Source organism: Lampetra fluviatilis, chromosome 28, assembly GCF_964198595.1.
Source record: "Lampetra fluviatilis chromosome 28, kcLamFluv1.1, whole genome shotgun sequence".
NCBI classification, from domain to species: domain Eukaryota; kingdom Metazoa; phylum Chordata; class Hyperoartia; order Petromyzontiformes; family Petromyzontidae; genus Lampetra; species Lampetra fluviatilis.
The window spans coordinates 9,695,442-9,716,153 of record NC_136302.1 but is presented as its reverse complement, the minus strand read 5'-3'; the positions used below and the strand labels follow the sequence as shown (position 1 = coordinate 9,716,153).

The following is a 20,712-nucleotide window of genomic DNA, read 5'->3' as shown; positions in this document are numbered from 1 at the left end:
ACAGTTGTGCTGTATGATACTGCGACCATTAAAGCATAGGAGACATGCGTAAGATATTCCCTCATACTGGTAGGAACCTCCTTGTTACACCAGCCCACAGGGGATTATTGTGTCCGTCGTGCAGAGGGAGGGGCTGGGTGGGGAGGGAGGGGCTGGGTGGGGAGGGGAGGGTGGGGAGGGGCTGGGTGGGGAGGGTGGGGCTGGGTGGGGAGGGGAGGGGCTGGGTGGGGGGTGGAGGGGTGGGGCTGGGTGGGGAGGGGAGGGTGGGGAGGGGCTGGGTGGGGAGGGTGGGGCTGGGTGGGGAGGGGGAGGGTGGGGAGGGGCTGGGTGGGGAGGGTGGGGAGAGGCTGGGTGGGGAGGGGAGGGTGGGGAGGGGCTGGGGTGGGGAGGGTGGGGCTGGGTGGGGAGGGGAGGGGCTGAGTGGGGGGTGGAGGGGTGAGGCTGGGTGGGGAGGGGCTGGGTGGGGAGGGTGGGGCTGGGTGGGGAGGGGAGGGGCTGAGTGGGGGGTGGAGGGGTGGGGCTGGGTGGGGAGGGGCTGGGTGGGGAGGGTGGGGCTGGGTGGAATTGCACTGGCTAGACGGGCAGAGGGAACGCGTGGATTGCCTTCATTATTTCACGCTGCTGGTCGCGATGTAGGCCCACATCGACTGCCTGCTTTCCTAGATTGTTTAGCGGCCGACTTCAGTCTCCTGCCTCCCCGACTCCTAAATATAGATTGACGGTTACTAAATCCTCGATTATAGTGTCGAAGACTGTCGTTCGGTTTAAGTTTAACGTAAGTTTAATCGGGTTTTCAGTCCTCTGTATGGCATGACAACTGTAATTGCCAAGAACATGGAGCACCCAAGGGAGGCATTGTGAATCTATAATGTAAAGTTTCAACAATAACCGAGAGGAACCAGCCACGGAATAAAAAAAAAACCCCTAACTTCCAAAGAAGGTGCAACACGGGGGATCCACAACAACAGTGAGGTCACACTCTACCAAAGACACATTCTGATTTGTAATTGAGTACTGGTGTAACACGGGGTGGGGGGACCTACAACAACAATGAGGTCACACTCTACCAAAGACACGTTCTGATTTGTAATTGAGTACTGGTGTAACACCGGGGATGTCCACAACAACCCACCTTCACAATCCGATTCCTTCCCCGTCCATTCTCCGGTCGACAGGCAGGTGCGCCGGGTGTCCCCGGACATCACCAGCCCCGGGCTGCAGGTGAAGGAGACGACTCCTTCAATGTCGAAGTCGACTCCCATCTTGCGACCTCCGAACGGAACGCCGGGGTTTCGGCAAAATGAACCTGTGTATGACCCCCCAACCACCCACCCCAAAAATAACAAATAAACGAAAACGTTGGATGGCTCAGAAAGGTCCGCAATGCACCACCGATTAGCAACGGTTGGCCATGCCTGCGGTGCGAAAGAAGTTCAACGTACCGTGCATACGCATACCTGTCAACCCATACTGTTTACCTGTGTTGTACAGGGAAATTTAGTTTTCAAGTCCATATGGCATAACAGCCGTTTCAATACGGGCACAATTTAGTTTTGTCTTTGTGTTTCTCCCTTGTGATGGGACTTTGTAGGATGAACGTTGAAATGTATAAGGGGCACGGGGTGACCAATAAGATCTGAATTGGTCTGTAGCAAGGTAGACACTGATAAGGGGTTGACAGGTATGTGTCTGCAACAGGTCAGAGAGCCGAGTTGGCATCACCCGAGATCCTGTGACCATGAGCTCAGGACTTAAGCAATGCTATACGTGGCCTAAGCCAAGACCTGTCTTGGCTCCAATTCCATAAGGAAGTTAAGACTATTAAGCATCGTAAAGTTAGTTGAAAACTTAGGTGTAGCGAGGAGGCGTAAATAATAATCAAACGCTCCAAAGAGCTTCACTGTGAATGTTCGTCGCGGTTGCAATGCCCAGGCTAAGTGAGCGGGCGAAGCTGGTCGACAATTTTGATGCATTTTACAGACGTGGGTGGGCACGTACTCTCGTCATCGCAGGCGGGAACAGTGCCGCTCCACTTTCCATTGGCTTGGCACGTGCGGTTACTAGACCCGTAGAATAAGAAGCCGCTGTAGCACGAGAAGGTGACGGTGTCGCCCACATTGTAGGGGTGCTTGCGCGGGTAATACTCCCCGTTCTCAAACTCCAGTGGCCCCACGCATGTCATCGCTGTCGGTGGGGGAGGGAAGCGAAAAAGGAAATAACATTGGTGGGTTAGGAACGTGGCTGGCATGAGTGGCCGATTGGTTGGGCCGTGTGTAAGTTAGGCATGCAACTTGAGCCGAGAAAAATCAGTCGATTAATTGTATCAAACTAAAGTAAATAATCAACTAGATTGTTTGAAATAATAGGGGGGTTTCCCCTTTTTTCTGGCGACAAAACTGAAACCTTTTGCAAGGAATCATGTTTACGTTCACCACAATACTTGCAGTCAGAATGCAAACAAAAAACAACACTCTGATAATTTATGCATTGTCCTTTAAACGGATTGGTCCACAGCAGAGACAGCTGGTCGAACACCGTTTGAGACTAGGCTCTAAGGAAATCTGTCTCTGGTGTGGACCAATCAGTTTCAAGGACAATGCATAAATTATCAGAGTGTTGTTTTTTGTTTGCGTTCTAACTGCAAATATTGTGATTAACGGAAACATGATTCCTTGCAAAAGGTTTCAGTTTTGTCGCCAGAAAAAAGGGGAAAAAACCCTATTATTATATTTTGGTACTAGCAAAGTAGGCCTCATGATGTAGATTGTTTGTCCTGTGTCGCCACCCAGTCCAGCTCTGGGATGCGGGCAGGGGGGGGGGACAGGAGATCTGGGGTGCATTCAATGGGCAGAGCACTCCGGAGTGATTTTACTGGTAGGAACCTCCCGTCGTGCAGGGAGGGGCTGGGTGGGGAGGGGCTGGGTGGGGAGAGTGGGGCTAGGTGGGGAGGGGCTGGGTGGGGAGGGTGGGGAGGGCTGGGTGGGGAGAGTGGGGAGGGGCTGGGTGGGGAGGGTGGGGCTAGGTGGGGAGGGGCTGGGTGGGGAGGGTGGGGAGGGGCTGGGTGGGGAGAGTGGGGAGGGACTGGGTGGGGGGTGGGGCTGGGTGGGGAGGGGCTGGTCACCCCGTAGTGCCCTTATAAAACTCAACGTTTAACCTACTCACGCCGGCTTGTGCCCGCCCTCACAGTCGGGCATATTTGCGGAATACACCACGCCGCCGTTGACCCTGGCCATTGACCGAGCAACCCAACGTTCCTACCAGCTCCCTCCGCAGGAATGTGTTCTTTAGCACGACCCGGTGGTAGCCCAGAGCGCATCGTGTCAGGAGCTAACGGTCTGAGGAGCTTGCCTCGCTGTTTCAAGAGAGAGGGACATTCACTGGCAATGCAGCGGGCCCGTCCACGTTGGTTAGTTCGAATATTTATACGTGAAGACAGAGTAGGGAGGGAGAGCAGGGGAAGAGGGGGGGGGAGAAGGAGGGGGGGGGTTAAAAATGTTTATGAGGAACAGATAGAAGATTAAATTTTGACTTAAAATTTTCGTGACTGCAGGAATTCATATTCTTTGGTTCTTTCGGTAAAATTCACGTAGATAAAATACAAAATATTAATAAAAAATAAAAACCACGACGTTTCGATCGCAACGCAAGCGGTCGTCATCAGGAAAAAGGGGGGGGGTGATGGGGGGGGTGTTGCGATCTAAACGTCGTGGTTTTTATTTTATATATTATAATTTTGTATTCTATCTACGTGACTTTACCGAAAGAACGAAAGAATAGGTAGAAGATTGTTAAGGTATTTTTTTTTTCAACTCAAAATTTTCTCACTCGTGGGAACTGACCACACGTGCTCCCTCGTGATGAGCAGCTGCTGCTCATGGATGTCCTCCGAACTTTGAAGAAAACCCGCCGCAACACATTTTTAAAAAAAGATTGTAGCAAATAGTCTTTACTTGTTATGAATTACAAGGTGGGGGTGGGAGGGGGGGGGGCTCAGCCTTCTACAAGACCCCCCCCACCCTCCATCCACCCCCTTCGGGGCACTAAAGGGGGGTGGGGTGCATTTGTGCGCGTGCGAATTTACGGCGGCACGATGCCCTCTTCGCCTTCTGGTTGTAGGCGTTGACGAGCGGCGACCAGTCCCCGTTTTTCTGGCAGACGCGCGCGTGGACAGGAAACGGCCGCATGGCGTACGGGCACCTGTACTTGAGCACGCTGCCCACCGCCGGCTCGTCGGGCATGCTGGTGTTGCCCCCCAGGATCGACACCCCTTGCTTGGTGCACTGCAACTGAGCTGTGGGTGGCAGAACGCGCGCGGTCAGTCGTCGTCATCGGGACCATCACGGCCGCCGTCATTGTCAGCGTCACCTTTGTCAACGATTGCCGTCAGTGTCACCGCCGTCAAGAGCGCATCGCGACCCGTGCCATCGATGCCAGCACGCCCTCGTCATCCGTTTGATTACTTCTGCTGAGGCACGTAGTTATTGCAAAGTCAACGCCCAACATTCTATCTTAGTATCTCACCACCGCCACCTTCTTGGGTTAGGGTCTTCCCATTGGTCACCAACATCGAGGTACCACTCCAATGGCTGTCTCAGTAATTTTACTTCTACACGTGTCCCACCCATTGCAAACTCGTCTTTCCAATCGCATCTAGAGCAATCGCTTGTTATGTTGAACTACAAAATCCTCCCAACAAAGCTCTGGCATCCTCTGCAAGTGGCAGTTTAGTTGTTTTTTTTTCGCCAGCCAAGCCAGCCTTTTGAGATTTGCGTCTCATCTCCAAGGGGCTTCTGGCTAGATGGCAGCTGCACTTTGGTGACACTTAAACGTTACAGATGTAGTAACGCTTACGACTCGTTGACACCGGAGTTGGAGGCACACTTGTTTATTTGAACACCAACTTTGTGACATACACAATTGAGGGGGTATCGGCCCCCTCACCCGTCTATCTGAGGACACACCTCTAGGCTAACCTTAGCCTGCCTCTGAGTCCTCCACTAATGGGCTAGGGGAGGCTATCTTGGCCCGACACTGGTCAGTCGGGCCCGGTACCCAGAGTCCAGACCAGCACTGGCTCTGGCTCTGGTACCACGCCACTGGCTCGAGCCTGCGCGGTCCTGATAAGGACGGCGTACCAGGGGGAGTCCAGGGCTCTATCTCAGACGTCTTCCGCCTCCTCTTCTTTAGCTAAACATCACTCCCGAGCCCCCCGATACATTCCCCTTTTATACACCCCCCTCCCTGAGGGGTGGGGCCCCGGGGGATCGTAACGTCCGAAGCGCGGACGTCGTAGAGGGCACCTGCCCGTGCACTGACGTAGCCCCGCCCACTGTGCTTGTTTACCATAGGCTGCCATGCATAACGGGCTCTCTGTAACAGCCCTACATCACTCCCCCCCACATAGCATGCAGCCGTCCCGGCTGCCAACATACAAAAATTTGACAATAAAGGTGCCTTCACCCCCTGACCGCGCGTGTGCCTCACTATTTTTGAACCATAACAGGAACCAGAACAAGACACAACAACAAGATGAGAAACAACCCGTCGCATCCCCCCCGAATAAATACGAATTCCGTAAAAAAACAGCTTATATACAACCAGCAGGGAACCCACCCCGCACACACAACAAACGGTGAACCCAACATATGTACATCCGAGGAGCGGGAAACACACCATCCACACACCACCCAATAAACACAACAGCTATGTACACATTTTCCGGCCTCACAACAGTTTGCGCATTTTAGCGCGCGTCCTTGCAGCGGGCCCCTCACACGGGGTAACCCCGCGTGGCGGACCATCAGGTGGCGACTGTCCGTCTTGAAGTGAGCATTCATCTGACTCCGCGTGACCCTCGGTATCCGCAGGAGGGGTGATTGGGCGTGAGCCCGTCACTCCTGATGCTCCTGAAGGTGGCACAGCCGGCAAGGCATTAGGTGAGAGCGACGGAGACGGACCCAGCAAGTCGGCCGACCCCCCACATGTTTGGCCACGCGCGTGTGAAGTGAGGTTGTGTACCGCAGCGAAGGGTTTTAATCTGGAGGGGTGCACGAACCATCGCCGCTTCCCCCACTTGATGCGCACGCACTGCGGACGTAACACCTCCACCACTTCCACAGGGCCCCGCCACGGCCGCACCAGTTTAGAGGAGGTTGCCAGTGGCACCTGGGGGCAGTGCAACCATGCCTTGTCCCCCGGCTTCCACTGCAGCATGTGCGCTCGACTCAATCTGAGGCGCTCATTTGCCTTCTGACGGAGGTCAGAGTTTTGCATTGCAGCATCCCGTGCCTCGGTCAATTTTTCCAGATTAAATTTAACGTGGTCAGCCAGATTAGTTTTTCCCTGCGGCACGGGGATCCGCAACTGGGCACGAACAGGCGGGTCTGGTTCTCGGCCGTACATGAGGTAAAAGGGAGAAAACCCCGTAGCCGCATGGGGTGCCATCCGGTACGCCGCCAAGACCCCCTGAATTTGTAGGTCCCAATCCGTTTGCGAGTCCGAAACTTGTTGTGATAACATGGACGAGATGGTGCGATGCAAACGTTCGACCATCCCGTCAGTTTGTGGGTGATATGGGGAGCTCCGAATTTTCTTTGTGCCCAGGAGATCGCAGACTTGTCTGAGTAGTTTACCGGAAAAATTTCTGCCCTGGTCGGTCAGCAGCCTCTCCGGAGCACCTTTGTCCAGGACATAACCCTGAACAAAGGCCTCCACGATGGCTGCTGCCGACTGGTTGGCCAGAGGCCAGGCCATAGGCCAGCGTGTAAAATACTCGACACCCGTCAACAAATATCTATTCCCTCTGGGGGTGGCAGGGAATGGTCCCAAAATGTCCAGAGCGACCAGCTCGTTTATCCTGGACACTTTGATCGATTGCAAGGGCGGGTTAGACTCCCGTGCCGGCGGTTTGCGTTGTGCACATTGAGGGCACGATCCCAACAAATCCCCAACATCCCTCGTCATGCCAGGCCAGTAAAAATCAAGTTGCAGCAAGGCGAGAGTCTTTTGGGTCCCCAGGTGTAGGAGGCGCTCATGAGCGGCCCATACCACCCTACCCCGCAACCCAGTAGGGACAACCAGCCGATGTCGACGTGACTTCCCGTCCCAATGCATTAGCAGACCTTGGCACATTTCCCATGCGTCGGAACCACCTCTTTTTCCCCCCGCCGCACCGCCAACGCGACGTCGCCACCCGAGGAGGGAGACATCCTCCATCTGGAGGCGCCCCCATTCAATGACGGGCAACCCCAACAGGGAATCTTTGCCCTGTTGTTCGATCGAATTAGGAACCACTGCATCGTCGTCGTTGGCGGCCGCCAAGACAGGTACCGATGTGTCCCCTGGAGGCCTGCAACGTCCAGACCCCAGGAGGCATGCACACTCGGAGGTGGTTGGCAAGCGTGACAGAGCGTCCGCGTTGGTGTGGCGAACGCCCTTACGGTATGTGGTTTGGAAATCGTAATCCTGGAGGACCTCCAACCATCGGGACAATTGTCCCGATGGCTGTTGAACCCTCAGGGCGTACTGCAGTGCCGCATGATCTGTGCGGACGGTGAAATGCCGACCGTACAGATATGGGCGATACTGTTGGACGAAATGGACAATTGCCAACAGTTCCCTACGGGTGACACAATACCGTTGCTCCGCTGGAGACAACACCCGACTGCCGTACGCAACCACACGTTCCACGCCGTCAACCACCTGGGAGAGCACGCCCCCAATACCCGTGTTGCTCGCATCGGTGTCGAGCAAGAACGGTTTAGAAAAATCAGGGTAAATCAGGGGAGGAGCGTTTACCAAAGCGTCCCGAAGGGAGCAAAAAGCAGCTTCCTCCTCCTGACCCCAGCAGAACCGAACCCCTTTAGATGTCAAAGCATGTAGGGGTTTGGCGATAGTCGCAAAATTAGCGACGAAGCGTCTATAATACGACGCAAACCCAATAAAACTCCTAACCTCTCCCACTGAGGTGGGAGTCGGCCAGGAGCTTACACACTGCGTTTTGGCGGGATCGGTAGAAATACCTGAGCGCCCCACAATGTGCCCCAAATAACGCACCGACTCGCGTAACAAATGGCATTTTTGGGGCTTAAATTTCAAATTAGCAGCCCGCATCTTTAGGAAAACCGCCCGCAACCTCTGGAGATGTTCATCAAAAGTTTTGCCAAAGACAATGACGTCATCCAAATAAATCAGGCACGACTCCCATTGCAAACCAGCCAAAACCAATTCCATCAACCGCTGGAAAGTTGCCGGCGCTGAGTGTAAGCCCATCGGCAACCGGTTGAATTGAAACAGGCCGTGCGGAGTACGGAAAGCAGTTTTAGGCTTTGAATCATCGTCCAGAGGAAGCTGCCAGAATCCCGAAAGTAAGTCCAATGTGGAGAAGAATCGCGCTCCCGCCAAGGCGTCAAGCGATTCGTCCATCCGTGGGAGCGGGTATGCGTCGGCAACCGTAATTTTATTAAGGCGCCGAAAGTCAACGCAAAACCGCAACGAACCGTCCTGCTTCTTAACCAGGACGATCGGCGCTCCCCAAGGGCTGTTGGAGGGAGAAATGATGTCGGCGGCTAGCATGTCATCAACAGCCGATTTGACATGGTCCTTTTCGGCGGGACTCAACCGAAAAGGATTCTGGCGTATTGGCGCGCTGTCACCCGTATCAATGTGGTGACGCAGCAGATGAGTGCAGCCCAAATCGTATTTATCCCGACTGAAAACGTCGGAAAATTCCCGCAGTAGTGTCTTAAGACGTTGGCGCTCTAAATTTGAGAGGTCCGTCGATCCCGCGCAAAGCGCCTCGAGCCACCCTTCATCGCTGTCCGAATGTGGCCGCGGTGCAGGGACAGCGCCGACATGACTCGCGACGGGTTCCTCACAGGGCACCGGCGTTGCGTGAGCAAGCACGGTCCCCTGTGGGACCACCACCGTCTGCGAGCCCACATTGAGGACCGCGATGAAGGGTTCTCCTTCCCCTCTCACTATGGTCTGGGCCGGGAGTAAATTAGGTCCACTGACCCCGGCCCTAGACGGTCCCAACAGAACCCCTTGAGCCCCAATGCCTTTAGCAAAGGGCCGCCGAAGTTTCAAGGGGATCAACATTTGCGCCCCCGGAGGAACGCGCACCGTTCTATCTACGAACGCCGGCACCGTCGCGCACGCCGTCCGGCTCGTAGCGGGGGATGGCAGAAACGCCATGCGTCGGCCCGATGGGAGCTCAATGCATCCCTGGTCGATTAATATCCTAATCGGCATTTTGGCCAGGAAGTCCGTCCCCAGCAGGCATGGAACCGCCAGCGAGGAGGAAACAAAAATCGGCCCAGATAATTTAATATCCCCGACACAAATCTGGGCTCGAATTTGTCCGATGATGCCAAGTGAACCCCCGTTAGCAGCAAAGAATGGTACATTAACAGGCATCAAAGGACGGCTCTGGGCAGGGAGAATGTTATAAATCAACTCCGAAATAATGGTCGCCGATGCCCCTGTATCGACCAGGATGCGCACCTCGACCCCATCGATGTGACCCACAACGGCCGACGACCCCGACGACGCGGCTACAACCCGATGGGCCAACACGGACCACTGGCTGGGTTCAATGTGAGTACCCAGAGCGGTGCGTGTTGGTGCCATGGTACGCGATATTGGCCCCCCTTTCGCTGCGGTGTTTGAGTGTGCGACGGGCGTGTGCGTGGGCCAAACATGAGGGGTGCCGCGACTCGCCGGATTATGATGGTGGAGCTTGTGACGAGGGCCGGCGTCCCGTTGAGGTGTCGTCCCGCGCTGCCGAGGAGAGCGGCACCCCGAGGCGACGTGGCCCCGGATGCCGCAGTTGTAGCAGCGTGGAAGCGCTGGTGGCGACGATGGACGTTGTAGATGGCTTGAACCGGCCCGGTCCTCCCGCGCTCCCGCTCCGTGCTGCCGTCGATGGTTGATGGCGCAAACCTCTTCTGCCGGGAGGGTGGCCGCAGCGACGGCACGCCCGCTCGCCGCCTTGCTGGCCTTCCGTCGTTGAGAGGACAGGTTTGCGTGGAGGAGACGGGCCGCTTGGAGGGAGCACATTTCTGCATCGTCCTGTGCGACAATGACGATGTCTAAGTCGTCTGCCAGCAAAAGTATCTTTTCTGTCACCATGGCGTCGATCCCCTCGTCGTCCATTCGTGGAAAGGCTTCCTTTGCCAGCGCCAGGAGGCTTGTACGGTACGCCAGGGGCGACTCCTTCGTCCCCCGCTGGCGATCGTAAAAGAGTTGACGACAGTCCGATGGTGGCCCATACACAGCGGACAGCACTTGCATCGCCTTCCGCAGCGTGGAACGCCTCTCCTTCGTTGCCGATGTTAGTGTGGCGAGGGCGTCGCTGTCGAGGAGTGCTGGCAGTGCTCGGAGAGCCTCGGCGTCTGTCCACTGTGCCATCTTCTGGTGAGCGAGGAAGCGCCGCTGGAAGCCGCCCCAGTCGCCCTCCTCGCCCACAAATTCTTTGAGCGGCGGCAGTCGCTGATGTAAGGCAGCGGCTGCAGAGGACGATCGCGCTCCCTCGTCTCCCTCACCTCCCTCACTCGACTCAGCGTCGGCCCGAAGCAGCGATGGCATCGCCGGTCGCACCCGTGGTGACGCGGCAGGTACTGTACTCCCGCCGTTGGACGCGATGCTTAGAGCGGCCACGCCCTCAATAGCAGCTGCGGCGATGGCGGGAGTTTCAAAATGTTGCTCCGTTGAAATGGCGGGAAGGCGCTGTGGTCGTTGGCTGCTGTCGCCTCGTGGCGGTCCCGCAGCCCCCAGCCGCGTGATGTTATCGAGCATGGCGGCTGCGGCGTACAGCAGCTCGGCCAGCTTCGCGTGCGCCTGCCTCAGCCCCTCCGTCGACGGCTCCCCTTCCTCCAGCTGCTGTGGCGTGGATGCACCCAGCCCCGGCTGCTCGATGGCATCTTCAGCCGTCTCGGGCTCTCCAACTGCAGCGGTGTCCTCCGCCCCTGGTACTCCGACTCGAGTCGTCCGGCGTGTATCCATGTTCGTACTTTGTTTCACTTCTGACGCCAGATGTAGTAACGCTTACGACTCGTTGACACCGGAGTTGGAGGCACACTTGTTTATTTGAACACCAACTTTGTGACATACACAATTGAGGGGGTATCGGCCCCCTCACCCGTCTATCTGAGGACACACCTCTAGGCTAACCTTAGCCTGCCTCTGAGTCCTCCACTAATGGGCTAGGGGAGGCTATCTTGGCCCGACACTGGTCAGTCGGGCCCGGTACCCAGAGTCCAGACCAGCACTGGCTCTGGCTCTGGTACCACGCCACTGGCTCGAGCCTGCGCGGTCCTGATAAGGACGGCGTACCAGGGGGAGTCCAGGGCTCTATCTCAGACGTCTTCCGCCTCCTCTTCTTTAGCTAAACATCACTCCCGAGCCCCCCGATACATTCCCCTTTTATACACCCCCCTCCCTGAGGGGTGGGGCCCCGGGGGATCGTAACGTCCGAAGCGCGGACGTCGTAGAGGGCACCTGCCCGTGCACTGACGTAGCCCCGCCCACTGTGCTTGTTTACCATAGGCTGCCATGCATAACGGGCTCTCTGTAACAGCCCTACACAGAGAACAAAACAAATAAAATTGCAAGCTCACGCCACTGCCGTCGAAAGGGCTTCCGCTAGAGGGACATCTAGAGAGCCCCCTCCAGAGTGTATTTGGCCTTCTCTTCCACGCTGACCCAGACATCTTGGAGGATGTGCGATTAGCCACAATTGGCTCCACCACAACTAACGCTGCCGATCATAGAAAAATCGTGGTTTACCCATTTATGCCGCTGGGTGAACACACTCCTACTAAATCGTGTTTTATTTTACCAGGTAAGGTCCGCTGAGCTATATAGCTATTTTTTTGAAGCGAACTGGCCACGAATGATAGCTCAAGGAAGTGGCTTATCAGCCAAATAATCTAAACGTATGTTTTTAAATGTGGAGGGAAAGACCGGAGGACCCAAAGAAAAATCCACGCGACCACGGGCAGAGAGACATGAAAACTCCAAATATACAGCAGGCGTCAAGGGTCGGGATCGAACCCACGCCCTCCTGTATACTAGGCGAGGTAGTAAACATATCATAGCCACCGTGATGATGATGAGAGAGAGACGCAGACTCCAAATATACAGCAGGCGTCAGGGTCGGGATCGAACCCACGACCTCCTGTATGCCAGGCGAGGTAGTTAACATCTCATAGCCACCGTGATGATGATTAGAGAGAGACGCAGACTCCAAATATACAGCAGGCGTCAGGGTCGGGATCGAGCCCACGACCTCCTGTATACTAGGCGAGGTAGTTAACATCTCGCCACCATGGCACCCCACAGACAGGAGAGGGAGATTTCATAAAACTCGCCCCTCTGTTTCAACTGCCGCGCCGGCAACCTCTCGATTGCCGTGGCAACCAATTCACACCGCGGTAGCATCCTAAAAACAAAGCCAACCCCCCCCCAAAAACAATTGTACACGCGTGAAAAGGAATTCGACTTACCGTCGCAGAGCTGCTGATGCGAAGCCCACACAACAATGCTCAGAACCACGACGGTCAACCTCGCGCGGGACATCTCTGCGCCGAGACGAGACCGCGCGGGAGAGAGCGTGAAGCCAAGCGGCATCGGCGGGGCGTGCGTGTTGTGGATGGCACGGCGGTGTCTGCTCAGTGTCGCCCGAAACCCAAGCCAGAATGCGTGCCCTCGTGAAGCAGCGAGGAGGCTGGAATTTGTGCAGATCGTGCCAACCCTGGCACTTATCAAAGTCCAAACTGGAACCAAGGACTTGGGGGGGGGTGGGGGGATGTGGGGAGGAAAAATTGTTTGTTATTCTGGAACGGTACTGGCAGATAAAAAATCCCACTGGCAAAGTTACATTTTTCTTCTGTTAATCATTCTTTAAAATTTGTTGTCGCAGAATATGTCCCGTCAGATGCGTGTGTCATTTATTAATTGATGTGCTATGAAGAAGAGGCCCCACACCTCCGATTAGCACGGTTGGCTACGTACGGTGCGAAAGAAGTTCAACATACGTACGTACACTCACCCACTCACTGACACGCTCACACACGGTTGGCTACATATGGTGCAAAGGAAGTTCAATGTACATACATGGGTCAATGCCCTAAAATACACCCGTCATACTATATTATTTTTAAGTCTACAGTGTCATTGATTAATGTTTTGAGTTTTTACGAATTTATTTGCAGACGTGAAAGGAGATTTTAATAGAAAACACGTCCATAGTCTCTGCATGTACCCGTTTGTCTGAAAAGCGAATGAGCACATATTAATCATTGCCAACGTTGTCCGTCAAAAAGTGGAACTGATGCATAATGCAATGGCACTAAATGTAAATAATTATGTAATTGGAATAAATATTAAGTGGAAAATAATCACCGTTCTCCAGGAAAAAGAATATCACTTTAAATAGGCAGCAATATACAGTGTGCATATCTCGGACAATTATTTCAGAGATATCGGGATCAAAATGATGAACTAAAGAGTGAAGGGAGAGTAGGATAGATAGCTCTTAGAAATGTAAATGACACGAATAGCTACAGTTGAAGCGCACTGTGATGTCGACGTGGACAGGACTAACATCAGTGGCGAGCGATATCTGCAGCAGTGCAGGACCACAACTCCTTCACCAACACACACTGACCCGTGTGGTGAAGTATGGTGAAACAACCCCCCATGAGCGACACGGCGTGAAATGACAAAGGGCTGTAAAAAAACCATGTCAATAATCACAATCAGTCATGGTCAATCCACACACAAGCTGCTGTGACCTCTCACAATCCCAAACACAAACCGAATCGGTGACACAAGTAAACTCATTTAAAGGTAACTCATTTGAAATAACAAATGTAAGAGCGTAGAAACACACGACACACGGCTGCCCATCGTAAGAAATTATAATAACAATAACTCATTTAGGCCTAAAACAACATTTCAAACGAAATTGTACGATTCCTGTAAACGTTTGCTGGAGCCATGAATTTTTTCAAACAAAAGTGAAGTGTTCACGGAGGTCACTCACTGGTGGAGGCAAACATTTGTGCTTGACAATCAGCCACATTCCAGGGAGCGGTGGAGATAAAACCGCTTTCCCGTAAACCACGTGTTTCGTCACCCGGGAGTTCACAGCCCGCAGCATGCGCAATGTCAATGCGCGGCCCTGCAATAGCCTCGCTCGTGATTTGAAGCTTTCATGACTGCAAGGATTCATACTCGTATGTTTTTTCGGTAAAGTCACGTAGGTAAATTTTTTTTTTAAAATTAATAAAAGTAAAATAGAAAAAAATTCACGACGTTTCGGAGGCAACACAAGCTTCCGTCTTCAGGTGGAACCGCCACAGCACGATTGCTGTATCAAGTAAAGAGTTTTTTTAAATTCTAGATTTGAAGCTTTCGTGACTGCAAGGATTCATATTCTTAGGTTTTTTCGGTAAAGTCACGAAGGTAAAAAATGTAAATTAATAAAAGTAAAATAAAAAAATAATTAAAAATCACGACGTTTCGGAGGCAACACAACTTCCGTCTTCAGGTGGAACCGTCACAGCACGATAGCTGTATCAAGTAAAGAGTTTTTTTTTAAATCAAGTGATACAGCTATCGTGCTGTGACGGTTCCACATGACGACGGAAGCTTGTGTTGCCTCCGAAACGTCGTGAATTTTTTTATTTATTTTACTTTTATTAATTTTAATTTTATTTTTTACCTACGTGACTTTACCGAAATAACCTAAGAGTATGCCTCGCTCGTGCCAATGCCGGCATCAGGCCCTCCGCTCGAGAGAGTCCTCCCCGGGGGGCGGGGGGGGATGTTAGGCCTACTCTTCCAAGCTGGCCAGACGTGTTGCTGTTGTAGGATGTAGGAGCAACCGACACTTTGCCCCGCCGCAAACGACCTGCCGATCGGACGAGCTCATGCGGTCCCCACACGATTATTCCTCGTGGTCTCTCGTCGCTCTTTCAGGCGAGAGACTGCGTTTGTTAGGATCAGGAAGTGTCTGGGCACACTTGGTCAAGAGGAGGATGCCGTAGGGCGTCGACTTTTTCCCTTGCCGACGACGGCGACTCACGTACGATGCCAGATGGATAGAGGAGGTTCGAGGATTAATCAACTTGATATGCACATTCCTTTGTCAAGGCGCCCTTCTTCCCCTAACCCAGCTTAAATATACGCTGCCAAGCTTGGTGGTGTTCATTCAGACGCTGTCTTTCCGACAGACCTGTTCTTCACCTGAGGACGGCTGCTTGCGTTGTGGCCGAAACGTGGTGAGAATTGTATTTTGTTATGTTTTATTTTTATTATTTTATTGTTTCCCTTCTACGTGACTTTACCGAAAGAACCAAGAAGATTGCACCGTTCTGTTAACGATTCGCACGGTTGGCTGTGCGCGGTTAGAAATAAGTTCAACGTACGTGCGTGCGTGCGTACGTGTCTGCAGATCGAATCGAGGAGGCGACCTTTCGTCCAGTGTGCTAAACCAATACACAGCAGCTCGGCACCATATTTTTAGGGAGACCAAAACATGATCTGTTTCTGCTTGTATCTCCTTTCGTCCACGTCTCTATCCATGTCTGTCTTCTCGCCATATTTTTCCATCTCTGTCCTGTGTGTGGCTCTCTCTCTCTCCACTTCTGTGTGTGTGTGCGTCTCTGTATTTGTCTCTCTCAATCTTTTTCTCCGTGTCTCTTCATCTCTGTTCTCTGTGCCCGTCTCTCTCCAGCTCTGTCCGTCTGTGTCTCTCTTCATCTCTCTATGACTGGGGTCTCTGCGTCTGTGTGGAAGCTACCTGGTCTGTCGCTCCACACGAAGCTTCGGGTCTTCTCGGTCACAGTCACGGTCCTCCCTTCCCTATGCTTGAGAAAATGTGAACCCCCTCTAATAGAACATCTTACCAGGTTAGAAACGTTCAGGCTGCCCTTTCTGCAATCCATCCTGGGTTTAACCATCGGTGAGCTGCGTTGGCTGAGGCATGTAGCCTGAATGCCTAGTCACCGCATACCCAAACAGCTTTTGTTTGGCCAGATAGAGGAGATGAAATGGGTGCGGCACGGGCTCGAGAAGGGATGGACTGATGTGGTACAGGAGGATGCATCTGGCCAGCTGGAGGCAATCGCCCTCCAACAACAGCATCGGGCAGAGGATCAATGTCCACAATAACGAGCAGAGCGCCGGGTGGCCAAAACACAGCAGGGTCATCTCAGTCAGTCAACCCATGGCACCTGGGTCGAGGCACGCACTGCTGGGCCAAGTGCTGTGAGCGAGCACCTACGTCACACGGGGGAGCGGAGGAGGGGTGGCCAGCACACGCATGTTTTATCTGGGTCGTCCACTTTCCGCCTAACTGTTTCAACACCCATTCATTGCCTGAAAACATCTTCATATATAGAGGACCCTTAGAGCTTGGGTAATCGTTGGCACCGGCTCACTGTCGCCTAGCTCCTTCTACCTTCCGGCTCGTCTCTGGTTCCTCGTTGCGTCTTTCAGTTGTTCTCTCTCTCTCTCGTTGGGAGCAAAGCGAAACCTCGTCGTCTGAATTGTTACCGCGATTGTTAGAATTAGATTGAGAAAAATCTAAGTAATTCACCCGTTCAACACGAGACACGCGGCGCCTCTTATGCTCATCGTCGTCATCATTATTAGTTGAAGTTTGGGGGCCGGAATTTTTGACGTGCCTCTATTTTCTTCACAAATCTGCTGGGGGGGTGGGGTGTGTGTGTGTGGTGGGGGGCTTGGGCTATTTAAGGCACTAGACCTTTGGCTTGCTTTGCTGAAGCCTATGTATGTATGTACAATATGTTGAACTTCTTTCGCACACCCTATACGCAGCCGCCAACCGTGCTGATCGTGGGTGCGGGGCGAAGCGCGGATGCCTCCCCGGGCCGTCACGGCGAGAGCTCTTGGGGTGACGAATGCGGTTCAAGTTTAAGATGAAAATGGACACCGTGAGATAAGGGCACGATATAAATCAACGAACATCAACGATGGCGGGTTCATCGTAATTTGCGAGATAATCGCCGTGTCGATTCATCGCCAATATTGTGACCACGGCCTCACCACCCCCCCCCTCTCCGGCTTCATTTGATCGGCTAAAATATCATCGGCGAGATCGGTGATTCCTGAGCAGTCCGCTCTGATCGTGACCTCGGGAGCGCGATCATGAGAGACTTGACTTTTAAACAACTTTTATTGCCACCAGCAGCAAAAAGCACCGGAGGCGACTCCAATACGAAAACCAGTCACCAGCAACCGAAAAGAAAACAAACGTTAGATAATGGTTACAAATCTACGTGCTGTGGTGCTGTAAGCACCGCACACAACACAAAAGAAAAAGTCACGTGGTTGTGGTGTCATCGCTCACGTCACGGTGACGAGCGAGCATGAGAGAGAGAGAGAGCGAGCGAGAGAGCGAGCGAGAAGTGGGGGTTTACATAAAGCAAAGTAAAAAATTACGAAATGATGAACGAAGCAAAATGCCGACTACACCGAGCATCTTCTTGTTTCCACTGATCGTAAAAAAAGAGAGAGCGAGCGGCGTTTCTCAACTTCGCCCAGCAGGCGGAGTAACGAAACCGTAACCCGGAAACGCGTTTGAATTTCCTCGGTCAATCGTTGCTCATGCATATCACTGCCGAAGCGACACACGTGCTGTCATCTCAATTACGACCGCAGTCACTTGAGGTGTTACAATCGATGTAAAGCTTTCGTGACTGCAGGGATTCATATTCTTGGATCTTTCGGTAAAGTCACGTAGAAGGGAAATAATAAAATCATAAAAATAAAACAATACAATTCTCACGACGTTTCGGCCACAACGCAAGCAGCCGTCCTCACCTGAGTCCTCACCTGAGGACAGCTGCTTGTGTTTTGGCCGAAACGTCGTGAGAATTTAATTGTTTTATTTTTATGATTTTATTATTTCCCTTCTACGTGACTTTACCGAAAGATCCAAGAATATGTTACAGTCGGCCTGGTGTCTCGTCCGAAGAGAGAGCGGCTCAAAATCGGAAGTTTGTGAGTTGGGGGGGAGGTGACTCAGCCTATCATCCCTCGGAGGGTCGTTAAATGAGAACCACGTTGTGGGGAAGCCACGTCTGGTAGGATGGGGATGGATTAATTGTATCAGTATGTGGGTGATGTGTTTACCTCTGTTGTACTTAGTACTCCCATCATAATTGGTTTTTTACCCTTCTATCTGGCAACAAAACTGACACCTTGTTGCCAGATAGAAGGGTAAAAAAACAATTAACATATTTTTACTGGAAAATGAGGTTCCAATGGTACTCCCATCATCTTTTGTGTATTGTTTTGTCGCTGTAACGTTCCTACAGGCCCCGACTGGACATCTGTGAAAAATAGCTTCATATATCATCGGATTCCTCCCCTTTAAACAATTCTGATTCCGATTCTGATCGTCCTCAAGTTTGCCACACACCCATAGAGATGAGGGAAATGTGGAATCTCTGCAACTCGCTCAGAGCTGTGAACAGGCGATGAACACCAATGCCGCGATGCTCATTCGAGCACGAAATCGCTTGAGCTCATTTGTAAACGTCAGATGTCACGATGATGACCTTTCGATTTAAAGCTTTCGTGACTGCAGGGATTCATCTTCTTGGTTCTTTCGGTAAAGTCACGTAGAATGGAAATAATAAAAGAAAAAATTATATAATATTATTTTATTATATTATAATGTTTTATTTTTATTATTTTATTATTTCCATTTTACGTGACTTTACCAAAAGAACCAAGAAGATGAGGACCTTGCTCGCATGCCCCTTTAAAGGCTCTGAGTCGCTTCAGGTGTGGCTCTGTGCACACACAGTACGGCGATTCCGTTGGCGTCATGCAAATTTCGACCGCAATTTGCTGACTTGCCCATCCCTTTAAATGTTGTTTTGTCGCTGCGGCGGAGGTCGTTCCAGGCACATCGTGAAACCGCAGGGAGCTTAAAGCGTAATGACCGCATGACATCACACAGGGACAAAATACGGGTGGTGGCAATTTTTTTTTTCATAATCGGCAGACTCCTGCTTCCGAGCAGGATCATTCCGGTGTCGGCAGCCAGTGTGGAGACCGGTGTAACAGTCCGAGTCAGTGACCTCGGGCCAGAACCACGAGCGCTCCTTTAAAAAATTACGCGGCAAAAATGCTCCGTAAGCAAGAATCCACCAACTCCACCGCGATCCGCGGGCAGATTCAGCCCGAGCCCTCGTCGCGCCAGGAGGAGGATGCCTCGCGGGAGCTTCCCAAGCCGCCGAGCGGCGCGTCGCTGGCCGAGGGGCGGAATCTTCACTTCGACCCGGGCAGCCCGCGGCTTCGGCACATCCTGGACAAGGCCGGAGAGCTCAATGAGCTCGTCGAAGCCTTCTTTCGCGAGAACGGCGGAGCGGAGATCCTCCGGGCGGAGCGTGGAAGCGGCGGGCGCAACGCGAGCAGCGAGACTCATCCCGCGACTCGCGCGGCGGCGGCGGCCGTGAAAAGCAACGGAGCTGGAAGCGTGGCTGACAGGAGTTTGTTCAACATCGTTGAGCTCAACGAGGCCGAAGGGGATCTGAAGGGGTCCGAGCGAGGCGACGGCGGGGACAGCGGCGCGTCGTCGGTGGACTTGGCTGCGCAGATGCTGAGGTTGAGAGATGCCCTCGGTGGCTACCAGCCAAAGGGATTTAGAACGGAGGTGTTCCGGCTCGCCGGAAACATGACGGTACGTTTTTTGTTGGTGCCGACGGCAACAAGTTGGAGTCTCCTGATGCGTTGTTTTCGGGTTGTAGTCGCGCGTTTGTTCGAGGTGATGTCCGACGTCTCGTGCCACTTGCTTCCTCGGGAACTGGACATGGTGTCCCGGAAGCTCCCCATCGTGGCGAACGACACGCGGTACAACCACCGAAATCACATCGGAGAGCTACACAGCACCACCACGAGAACCTACGCAGTACATGCGGGCAGTCGATGGAAATTATTCTCAACCCACGTATATAACAACAAATGCCGTTTCTTAATCTGGGAGAGGCCCGTTGAGTCTCTAGACCCCTGCACTGGGATATTTGACCAAACTCCTTTTCAAGGAGCGTTTTGAATGTGGCACCAACCCTGATTAAAACCTATGGATCGAGAAGGGATGACACTCAAGGGTCTACACATGAGGCCAGGGATCCACTTGCTGCACTGCCTTGCGGCCGGGAGATGGCAGCTTCACAAATCTGCACGATCCACCTACTCTTGGCTCCGGTGTGCTTGTTCGTGGGCGTGCGCCACCACATTTGGCTTGTGGTGGCCGTGAGGGAGGCAACTTGGTGGAATGAGGGGTTCTCGTTTCACAAATGCTCTGTCTTAATAATAAAAAAAGAGTGTGTATAAAACATGGAGAGATGTATGCGTGGGACTACAATGAGAGTTGGAGAGAGGCAGATATGGGTAACAGAACATAGGCAGATTAAAGATAACACTTTGACGGTTACGAATGTTGAGTGGGCTTTAAAGCAGGACACGTCACTGGAATGGATGGGGACCAGTGGAAGAGATTAACAACGGAGTGGCAGCCAAAGCAGGGAGAGTGTCTGAGGGGCAACGGCCGATGAGACGGAGCAATGAAATCAACTCAGGGGCATGTGCTAGATCAGGAGTGGGGAACCTTTTTTCTGCCAAGGGCCATTTGTATATTTCTAACATCATTCGCGGGCCATACAAAATTAT

General features: G+C 52.8%; 1 protein-coding gene across 1 annotated transcript in view; it reads right to left on the bottom strand.

Moving 5' to 3' along the window:
- The window catches only part of LOC144942750 (complement factor B-like), a 31,319-nt gene extending 18,596 nt beyond the window's left edge, over window positions 1–12,723 (bottom strand). Inside the window, exons 1-4 of the mRNA XM_078869635.1 lie at window positions 12,507–12,723; window positions 4,082–4,291; window positions 1,999–2,184; window positions 1,133–1,306 (exon numbers count right to left, since the gene is read on the bottom strand). Of these exons, the coding sequence (XP_078725761.1) occupies window positions 1,133–1,306; window positions 1,999–2,184; window positions 4,082–4,291; window positions 12,507–12,630 (694 nt within the window). The 5' untranslated portion in view covers window positions 12,631–12,723. The remainder of the gene's footprint in view (window positions 1–1,132; window positions 1,307–1,998; window positions 2,185–4,081; window positions 4,292–12,506) is intronic.
- Between the last annotated feature and the right edge of the window lie 7,989 nt (window positions 12,724–20,712).